The sequence below is a fragment of the Pezoporus wallicus genome, unplaced genomic scaffold, assembly GCF_028554395.1.
Source record: "Pezoporus wallicus isolate ANWC-B61680 ecotype Strahan unplaced genomic scaffold, APGP_CSIRO_Pwel_v1 contig_10514, whole genome shotgun sequence".
Lineage (NCBI taxonomy): Eukaryota > Metazoa > Chordata > Aves > Psittaciformes > Psittacidae > Pezoporus > Pezoporus wallicus.
The window spans coordinates 638297-649194 of NW_026637640.1; the positions used below are offsets into that span (position 1 = coordinate 638297).

Consider the following 10898-nt stretch of genomic DNA (forward strand, 5'->3'; position numbering starts at 1 on the left):
GGTGGCACCAGGGCTGGCTCCTGGGGCGCGGCGGCACCAAGGCCTCGGGTGCAGCTGCACTGTCCATAACTTATGGGTTCTGGCAGGGTGCGGGGGACGATGCGGGAAGTGCGGGTGGAGGGGGCAGTGCCTGGCGGCGCGGGCGGCCGGCACCGTTTCATATACAGTTCAGCTCGTTGAGTGTCTGGTCCAGTGTCTGGTGCAAGCCCAGGTTCTCCTCTTTGGCTTGGGTGAGTTTTTCTGGGAAGAAAGAAAAACCAAGACTTAAACCATGTTATTTTCTCTTTGAATAACCCCATGATTACTTACCTTCACGTCTGGGACACCGCTGTAACTGCATTCACAAAACAGACCCATTTCTTTGGTAACTGCTTTGTCAGTGAGGCTTTTGTACATGTCTCACATGTCATGCACCATAATTAACATGCGATTTACATCCTTCAGGGTTTTTGCTGTCCCAAAGGTGTTTAACCCAGCAGATGGAGCACTGCCAGCACACACTGAACACACTCAGAGCTTTCTGCTGCTATGTGTGTTTTTAGGAACACTGATTCAACATGACCCCAAGTGCAGGGTCCTGCCCCGGCACCATGTGTGCATCTTGGTGCCATGGTCAGTGTCACCGTTGTGGGTTGTAGGAGAGTTCTAGAGAAGCAAAGCCCAAAGCAGAGGTCGAGGTATCTCGGTTTTATTGAGCTCGGTTCTTACAGAGGAGGCAGAAGGGGCGCCTGTGGCTGCTGCACAGAAGGGACAGGTTTTACAGGCAAGGAAAGCATGAGAGACGTGGGGAGCAGAGCGGCCCGGCCCCGGTGAAGGTCACAGAGAAGTCATGTCGTTGAGAGCATGGTCAAGCTCCTCGCTGATGGCTTTGTACTTCAGCTTCTGAGCGTAGAGCTCGTCTATTGGCCCCAGGGCAGGAGGCAGGTTGCAGCAAGAGAGGTGGAAAAACAGTCCAGAGAAGAGGCGGACAGCGGGAGATGTGCAGCAGGGAAGGCGAGGCAGCAGAGGAAGCAGTTGGGGAGGGAAACAAGAGAAGGAAAGATGCCGAGTTGAGCACCAGTACAGAGCAGGAACCCCCCCAGCTGCAGAGCAGGAGCTTGACCTACACTTCCCTTTCTTTAACCTTAAAATGATCATTTTTCACTTATGGAATGCAGCAGGTTGTGATCTGGTTACACCAGAAGGGCCTGGGAGCCCCCACATCTGAGATGCCCAAACCTGGGTCAGTGTTACCAGCTTCTCAAAAGAGAATCTCCATCAGGAGAACTCCCTCTGCCTACAGGCACTGATGGACATTTGACACCCAACACATTCCACTGTCCTTGCCCAATACAATCCACCACCCGCTCCCAGGATTTTGTTTTGATTGGAAACTGCCCACTTTCAAAGGAAACTCCAGTGATTTCCTACCTTCCAGGTCATCAATAGACTTTTCCAGTTTGGCAACAGTTCTCTCTGCAAATTCAGCACGAGTTTCAGCCTAGAAAAAATGAAATCAAGTAACTGGATGCTGTTAAAAGCACGGTGCCAAAATGCAGTTTGAGGCTGCACAAACTTACTTCTTTAAGCTTGTCAGAGAGAATCTTGATTTCTTCTTCGTATTTATCTTCTTTTTCCGAGTACTGTGAAAACAATAAACACTCTTTAAGGGAAGCTGCAGCAACAATAACACGTGTTTATGGAGCCCCGACCTATTTATAACCACTTTTCCTTTTCCACAAGCTGCAAATATCTCTTCCACGCTTCCCTCCTCCCGGAGACATTTCAGACTCCGGTCCATAAACCCCCATTGCAAGAAGGGATTTCCTTCCCTTTGTTATCATTTTCCTTCGTTATCATCCTGTCCTTTAACAGGCACAAGTGCCCCTGCAGTGCAGAAAGAGGTGAGCAGGTGAGAGCACGAAGCCTTCCAGAGCCTGATTATCGAAATCAAGTGGTTTGAAGAGGGCAAAACCCCCCAAAAGAGCAAGATCAGGAACTTGAGAGCAGCCGGGGGGTGTGGGAAAGGACATGCTCAAAGCTGTGTTGCAGAGAATCACCCAAGGACTGCTCTGGGTTTGGGCAGCGCAGCCCTTCTCCATCCCTCTGGTTTTTGTACAAGCTCCGACTGTGCCCCTGTCCCTTCATTTACTGACAGAACCCACCTTTTCAGATTGAGCTTCCAAAGACTTCAGGTTGTTGGTGACATTCTTTAACTCCTCTTCAAGGTCACTACACTTACTACAGGAAAAAAAGAAGACAAAATTATTACTGTCCCTGTTACGACTTCACATACAAGGGAATCAGTCTGAATGGAGAAAACTGGGTACACAGGTACAAAACAGCTTTTCTACCCACACGACACACGTGCCTACCAGGAATAGGCTTTCCTACTGAAACACGCCGTGCTCTAAACCGCTTCCATGTAGCTGAAGTTACTTACACTTCAGACACCTCTGCACGCTCTTCAGCTCTTTCCAGTTCACCCTCCAAAATAACCAGTTTACGGGCAACCTGTGGAGAGAAAACGACCATTCTGGAGCCAGCCTGGAATTTCTTAGGTGTTTCTCTCAAAGCACCATGCCCGTGATTCCCTTCTGACTGAAGAAATCAGGTTAACACCGACATGCACAGCCAGGGCAGGCTTTTCCCCAAAAAGTCACATTTTTTGTGGCGTTTTTAGTATTAAACATCTAAGATGCTCCCTTTTGGACACGTTCCCAAGCTGAACGCAGTGAGGAGTGTACAAGGAGCGAGTAATGTGAGGAGTAACAAAGCTGTTCCTGGTCCTCCCATGTGTTTAATCCTTCCCTCAGCCCTTTTACCTCTTCGTATTTGCGGTCAGCCTCTTCAGCGATGTGCTTGGCCTCCTTCAGCTGCATTTCCTGGATTTCCATTTTCTCTTCATCTTTCATTGCTCTGTTCTCAATAACCTTCATTCCTCTGCAGAAGTCAAAGCAAGGGTGGTTAATGTAGAAGCATTTTAGCCCTTTTATTTCAAAGGTCCTAAGGCAGAATTCAGTATTTAGAACCAAAATACCCTGTTCTGCCCACACCATCCCGTTCCTCAAGGTTAACAGAATCACTTGTTCAAGCTTATAGGAAAGTTTTGAGCCTCTGACCTGCCATCCACAATTAGCACATGCAGGTACTAAATGATACAGGAGTATTTGATTCATATTGTTCTGCTCTACAAGAAAGAAGAAGGAGGAACCATACCGCTCGCTCTCATCCGCTGCCTTCTCGGCCTCCTCCAGTTTCTGCAAGGCTGTGGCCAGCCGCTCCTGGGCACGATCCAGCTCCTCTTCCACGAGCTGGATACGCCTGTTCAGAGCTGCCACCTCCCCTTCAGCCTGTGGGGAATACAACCACCAGACCCAGGTCACGGACAAGCCACTCTCACGCTCTGACAGATGCTCTCAACTCATGTTCCCTTCAACCTGTGCAGGCGTCTCCTGGGCACACAGAGGAAACTTTCTGTTTCCCAGGGCTGCTTTTCGTTTGCTTAAACAAAGGCATCTCAGGAATTTAAAGGCATGAAGTATGTGCTGCTCCTTTCTTTCCTAATGGCACTTATCATTCCTGCCCTACAACAAAGGACTCAACACTATGGAGAAGTATTTTCAGATCCGGGTGCTGCATCTACCCCGCTGGATTTCACAGTTAAAACCTGAACTGTTTCCATCATGGATTGTTCCAAGAACCTCACAGCAGATTCCTCTGCCCTTGGTTAAAGCCATTTCATTCCCTTTACGTGCTCAGCTGGGCAGATGCCGTTGGCCTCAGCGTGGGGGAGACCCTCAGCTTTGTAACATAAATAGGGCAAAAATGAGATGTGTTCTTAAAATAAGTTCACTTCCCCTTTTCACTGCTTCCTGTAGTAGTTAAGGGATTAAGCAGAAGGCTGTTCTTAATAAGAAGATCTGTTTCTATGTTATTGAATAAACTGCAGACTAATTGGAGACACTATTAATGTTTAAAAAGCAGACTAGATAAGAGATGGAGGCTGCTGGGAGAGCTGCTCACATGGAGCCAACACCAACAACTCAGTGTCTCTAAATACATGGTGGTTATTACTACACTGCTCCTTTAAATGCTTGTTCTTTGAAGGAAATCAAGCCCTACTTTAATAACTGCCAAGTTTGTGCACTAAATTGCCCCCAGTCTGGGCACGACTGCCATAGATAAAATTAGCTTTTAATTATTATCTTTTAAACACTTTTTGGGCTACAGATCCTGGAAAGGTCCTTGTTTGATGCTTTATGTTAAACACTTGGAAAAGTAACTTGATGGGTCCCCGACCGCTGCTCCTAAGCTGGAGGAAGTGGTTTCCATTTGCAGCTGCACCATCTTGGAAAGGATTTCAGTGACTGATCCAAATGGAAGCTGACCCAGGATTCCTGTAGTCATCAATTACCCAGCATTTCATTTGTTTTCTACCCAGTGCTGTGTGTTTAACTTTCTCGATTTACACACAAAGCATCCATCATGGAGAAAACTGGCAGCTGCTCCGGGGCTGCCTGCAGCTCCTTCCACTAGCCGGGCCACTTTTAAGACGGTTTAATTAAGCAAGATTCCAAAGCTGTGGAGACGGGGCACTGGGAAGCTGGAGTTCTGGCTCCACCTCTCCCAGCAGCAGCCCGCAGTCCTTATACGGTAAAACTAACTCGCTGACATGCGATAAAATAGCAGGAAGATGCCGGGAAGGCTGATCACACACAAATCTAAGTGAAACCAGCTGTCCGGCCCCGGGAGAGCCGCTCACTAGCGGCGAGTTCTCATTGCTCTGTGCACACCAGGAGGGAAAGTTATTTCTGAGCAGTTCGGACATTTCCCAGCTGTGCTGGAGCCAGCGGTGCGGCGCCGAGAGGCGGGAACTCCCCGCTCGTTGTCATGCGGCGCTTTTTCCTAATTAAACAGCCATTTCCTACTAATCTCACAACCGCTCCCCGATGCCGACCGGTGCTCGCAACGCCTTTTTCCGAAGGAAAACAGCCCCGAAGCGCGACAAGCAGCGGGACCGGTGCCGAACCGCCGCCGATGCCCCGCGCCCCCGGGGGTCAGTGCGGGCGAGGCGTGGCTGCAGCCCGGCGGGTTCCGCGGGGAGTTTGCGGAGCGGAGCAGCGAGAAGGGCAGCCGAGGAGTGGAGGCAGGCGGCAGCCGAGCCGCGCTCCCGGAGCGGGAGAGAGCCAGGCACGCCCCAGCGAGAGAGAGCCAGAGACAGGAAGGAAGGAGCAGGGCAGCCCGGGAGAGAGCGACCGAGAGAGGCGAGCAGGCAGCCCGGGCGGTCTCACTTTCTCCCGCAGGTCCCGTTCCAGGTCCAGCTCCCGCTGGAGGACCTGGGCGCGATCCTCCGCCTCATCCGCCTGTTGCTGCAGGCACTGGATCTTCCTCTTCACCGCTTCCAGGGAGCTCGGTGCGGCCATGGGCGCGGCGCTGGCGGCGGGCAGGGCGCGGAGGTGCTGCACGTGGCGGCGCGCGGCCCCGCGCCTTTCAATGGGCCGATGACGTCACGCCGCTGGAGGTGGGGGCGGTGACGTAGCACTGAGGAGTCTGCGCAAGCAGCGCCGGGACGGGCGCGCCCGCGGACGCCCCGCCCGTTACCCGCCCCCTCGCCCCCCATCCCGCGGGGGTCCCGGGGCTCCCCCCCCCCCCCAGCGGTGGGGTTCAGGCGGGGGGCCCCGCGCAGCCAGACCCGCCCGTGGTGCCGGCAGAGCGAACCGCTGCGCGGCCGGGCCTGCCGCGCCCGCCTGCGACGTGGCCGAAGCCAAAGCGCATCCTTAAGGCCGCAGGGTTCCCCTGCTTCTGGCCCAGCCTCCCTGGAACATCACCCTCCTGCTTCCTTAAGTCTTTCCTCATGAATTTCCACCCCCCCGCCCCATTTAGACACCCCTGAGCGTGCAGCACTACAAGCTTCCCTCTGGGTACCCATCCAACCCCCGGTGCAGAGCAGCCAGCCCCAGCTCGTTTTGGCCCTGGAGACGGGGGACTGCTGTACCTGCAATGTAACATCGCCTTCCCTATCCCCTGAGCAACGTCCTGTGATACAAAGATTACAGTCGCTGCTACGTATGTAGCACAAGCGACACAGTGTAGTTGCAGATGAATACTAGCTTTAGGTACATACATCAGTGGCCTTCTTCTCAGCCTGCTCTAGTTTTTCCTGGGCATCTTTGAGCGCCTCGGAGTACTTATCCAGTTCATCTTCAGTTCCTTTCAGCTTCTTCTGCAGAGCCATCAGCTCATCCTCTACCTGTCAAGAGAGAAAAAAACCCAAAACGCAAAGTGACCATTCTGATCCATGAACAATTCCAGTTCAGTATGATTAAAACTTCCCTTTACTATCAGTTTTAACCTAACATAACATACAAAGAGTCACAAAAGACTAGACCAAAGTTCTGCTGGGGCAAGGAGTTTGAGAAGGACCAGTAGTGGTTGCCAGGGAAGGATCACTGGAAACACAGCGTCCTTGGAGCAGCATTCCCTGCCACAGCATATAGAGGATCTGGTTTAATACATAACTTGGTATAAGCCCTTTTCACCTCATTTCTGTTTTGGACTCAGCACCCTGCACCAGTTAGTTTTACAGCATAAGTAAGGGTTTTAAAATGAAGTCCTTGTGTTTGTCCTAACACTACCTGTTGATTTATTAGGAAATTCCTGTATAGCTAGTGGCCATTCCCTAATCATTGTTTGATGTTGTTCAGGACACTTCAAGCCCAACAAGATGCTCTGGAAGCAGGGAGGAGCAGACCCTGCTGTAAGTGGGAGGTGGGACTTGGTGACCTCGGAGGTCCCTTCCAGCCTCAATTATTCCCTGACTAACTGGGGCCCAACAAGGTATGCCCCATCCTCCTGCAAAGTCCAGCTTTCTCCTCCATACCATATAAATCCAGGCAGCACAACACTAGAATGGAACTATTTATAACCTGCCAGGAGACTGTTTAATGACAAACTGTCTCATGCTCCCTGAAGAATTTACATTATCAGGGAGGCTTGCTGCTGATAAGGGTGTGCCTGCAAACCCATCTGCTCCATCATTTCATTTGCAATACAAAACACTTCAGTCTGGAGAGAAACCCATTTAACCATTTAGCTCTGCCTTCACATAAATGTAGTCTATCAAAATAGTTCACTCAAAATAGTTTGTGTTTGAGTGCACTGCCTGATTTCATTCTAGCTTCAAGGATAGCTTGAATGACATTTTTGGTAGTGTGCTATTCTTGACTGTTGTGATGTTGCTATACTTTTACTCGGAGTAACCAGACAGTGTGAGAGAACTGAGTGTACTTGCTTGGATGCTTTAACAGCAGGACAGTGAGCAGGATGAAGGAGGTGATGCTGCCTTTGTGCATGCCATTAAAATCACTACTCAAGTACTGTGCCCACAGAGGGAAAAAAAGCAAGCTGAAAGATTTGAGACAACTCAGAAAAGAGGGGTAGGATCAAAGATTGATTTTTCTCTTTCAGCTCTTCATTGTGAATTATCCTCATATAGATACTTGAAAAGTCCCACAAGTGTGTCATTTATCACTCTGTAGGAAATCACCTTTGAGGACTAAATGTAAAGAAAGGCTAAGCATTCAATCACCATTAACTGCTCTGAAGAACAGTCTGCTGTGGCTGTTACTGAGTGCAGGAAGATTAGTGGGTGGAACAGAGGCCCAACAGAAACAGCATCTGATCAGCACCTCTGAAGCTAGGGAAGAAATAGGGACTATGTACGTGGGGTGACAAGTGTGCAGCTTGCAGCACCTTACTGTAGAGACATGGAGGAGACAAGTAGCTTTCCTTATGTTGGGGGCAGAGGGGAAGACAGCAGCAGCTGACCCTCTGGAAACGTTTTTCCGTTGCTTTAGCTGAATGGGTATCGGTTGAAAGTTTAGTTCTATCATCCACGCTCTCAAACGAAACTTGAACATAAGAAACAGTTGGCCAAATGAATACTACTTATTATAGTAGCCTGGAGGATGTAGTAGAAGCAGCCACATTTAGAGAATGCACAAGGCAAAGACAAGGGGATTTTACAGGAAGTACTATAAGAAACTTGAGTGTAGACAGCTTGCATTTTGAGATCGTTCTGAAAATGCTACGGCTCAGACAGGAGGTAGACCCCCAGAATAACATGGGTAAGCAAAAGGAGAATGATATCACTAAAATTCAATTAAAAGCTTTTGAATTAAGACCTTTCTGATTACTCTTAACAACAAATAACACTGTTGAGTCACAGCTGGCACCTCTGTGGGGCACTCTGTGTACTCAGCTTTAGTCAAGCGAACACCACCAACTCATTTCAAGGAGAGGCTCAGGGAATGTTTAGACACAGCTGCCTCTTCAGGAGGTATTAATGCTTGTCCTACAGGTGTTCAAGGTACACAGCTTTGATTTTGAGTATGTAATGCCTTGTCCACGGAATTGCAAGCACAAGAAGGTTAAGGCAATTATGTCAGATTCAAGAAAACTCAAACAAAAAAACCTCTCAATAATCTGTGGGTAGTGCTAATTTTGCAAAGAATCAGCTGGCTGAAAAGAGAAGTTAATACCCAGGCGGGCTGAATGAGCCTAACATCAAAAAGAGGCAAAAAGACTCCAAAAGAGGCTTAACAGAAAACCTGCCTTCAGATGATGTTCTTTTCTGAATCAGAAAGTTGCAACACCGTCTTGTTAAACTTACTTCCACAGTGCACGCACAGCCCGTGGGGTTATTCCTTCTTACCTGTTTGCATTTGTCCTCAGCTGCCTTCTTATCTGTTTCAGCCTGTTCTGCTCTGTCAATGGCATTCTCCTTGTCTAACTTCAACATCTGCATCTTTTTCTTGATAGCTTCCATTCTGGCAGCAGGGTAGGGTTGTCTCTGTCGCGCCACTAGAAGAATTCCCAAAAGGAAAGCCTGAGGGGTTTAACAGCTTGGGCAGAGCAAGAAGCTGCACCCAGGCCAGTCACAGGGAAAATGAGCTCAAGTGCTGGTAGACAGCTTTAAACCCAGAGACCCCTGGACAAAGCCCAGATCTACTGGCCTCTTCTCTGAGCTTTCACACACAGCCTTTCTAAGGAATGAGCTGGAACAGACTCGCTAGAGGAATCTTCACCACTCCATCATCTCCTTATTTGGGTCCTGTTTTCTTAAAGAGAAAACTGTTTCCATTTTTAAGCTTCTGACAGAAGCAAAAGTGTTGACATCTGAACACATGCTTGAAAGAAAGCTTATTAGCACCCCTCCGTGTTTGCAGAGCAATGAAGCAGCCCAAGAGATCTATGGGGATGGCCTGGCTCCTGATAATAATGGCATAGGACTCATGAAGGAAAGGATCTTTTAGGATTACTCCAACATGAATACATGCATTTATGTTCGAAACATGCAGGCTGTGTGATGAGACAGCAGGATTTGTGCGTGTGCTTTCTTCTTTTCCTGTGAAAATCAGCAGTGCTGTTAAGGAACTAGCTATATCTGTAATGGTATAAATACAGAACAGAATCGGATTCAGACACCGAGCTGAGGCTCACAGGCATTCAGCGAGTTGGAGTGCCTGTCTTTGCAGTTTCACTCACTAAATCCTTAGGAAAGCCAATGACACACCTGGAGTCGCAGCCGGACGAGCACCATCCATTATTCCTTCTGCTGCGTGAAGGAGTCACCTTCTGTCAGGCTTGCAGGCTCTGGGAAGAGCATCAGGAGCAGCTCCACAGAGGGCACCACCAAGGGCATCAACGGCCCCGGGACAAGCCCTGGTTGCTTTGCAGTCCTATTGACCACGTCCCCATGCCCCCTGCTGCCCTCTCCCATCCCTTCATGTCCTCCTGCTCAGCTCCCCAGCCCGGTACCGCCTTTGTCCTGGCTGCAGCAGGGGCACCTTCCCTTCCCAGCACACGAGGAAAGCTCTTGTTGCCTTTCCTGCCCTCATATCCCCCCCTTCCTTCCCGAATTCAGGCCCCATTAACCACCCCGTCATCCCTTCCTTCCTGCTCCTGCTCTGCTCCCCGCAGCCCCAGTTCCCTGCGCACGTCATGAGGGGGTACCAGAGGCACAAGACCCAAGACCTCCCGTACAGAGTCATGGACGGCTTTGGGTTGGCAGGGCCCTTAAAGCTCCTCCAGACACCTTCCACCGAAGCCGGCCCCGTCCAACCTGGCCTGGAACAACCTGCACAAAGCACCCCCGAGGCTGCTCAGGCTGCTGTTTGTGAGGGATTTAAAGCGCTTTGGAGCCAGCATGGAAACCACGCTCACACCAAACCCGAACCCCCGCGCCAGCCGCTCCCTCACACAGCGCTTCCCTCCCCCCAAGATGGCTGCCGGGGAGCGCCCCCCGGGGCTGTGCAGTGGCAGCACCAAGATGGCGGCGCGACCGAGGACTACAACTCCCAGAAGGCTGTGCGCGGCCGTGCCGCCACCGGTCTTCCGCCCCCTCCGGTACCTCCGTCGGTAATTAACGGCAATTAAATACCCCCGGTTCAGCGGCCAGGTCGCGTCCTCCCTGCCCCCTTTATAGAGCAGTGCGCGTTGTTTTTAACAGCCGCGGGTTGAGCGTTCTCTGGGAAGGGGGTCCTCGACACGCCGAGCATCACTGGATGTGCGCACAAAGAGCTGTGGTCAATGGCGCGGCGTCCGGCGTGAGACCGGGCCCGAGTGGGGTCCCTCAGGGCTGGGGTTGGCACCGCTCTTGTTCAATGTCTCCATCGCTGCCATGGACAGTGGGGTTGAGCGCGCCCTCAGCAAGTGTGCCGATGACACCGGGCTGTGCGGTTCGGTTGATACCCTGGAGGGAAGCAATGCCATCCGGAGGGACCTCGACACGCTTGTGAGGTGGGCTGATGCCAACCTCATGGGGTTTAACCATGCCAAGTGCAAGGTCCTACACCTGGGTCGGAGCAATCCCAGGCACAGCTACAGGTTGGGCAGAGAAGAGATTCAGAGCAGCC

General features: G+C 50.9%; 1 protein-coding gene across 4 annotated transcripts; it reads right to left on the reverse strand.

The window, feature by feature from the left end:
• Positions 1-18: 18 nt before the first annotated feature.
• On the reverse strand, positions 19-9012 carry TPM4 (tropomyosin 4). Of its 4 annotated transcripts, none has more exons than XM_057406796.1 (9): positions 8696-9012; positions 6107-6232; positions 3199-3332; positions 2805-2922; positions 2423-2493; positions 2145-2220; positions 1560-1622; positions 1411-1480; positions 27-240 (listed from the first exon to the last, which is right to left on the reverse strand). In XM_057406796.1, the coding sequence occupies exons 1-9, from the start codon at positions 8807-8809 to the stop codon at positions 158-160; spliced, it is 855 nt and encodes a 284-aa protein (XP_057262779.1). In that variant the 5' UTR covers positions 8810-9012; the 3' UTR covers positions 27-157. The 4 variants fall into 4 exon arrangements, with proteins under 4 accessions (XP_057262781.1, XP_057262779.1, XP_057262778.1 ...); XM_057406795.1 differs by lacking the exon at positions 27-240 and adding an exon at positions 673-899 and having other exon boundaries at positions 8696-9010; XM_057406798.1 differs by lacking the exons at positions 6107-6232; positions 8696-9012 and adding an exon at positions 5274-5470 and having other exon boundaries at positions 19-240.
• Between the last annotated feature and the right edge of the window lie 1886 nt (positions 9013-10898).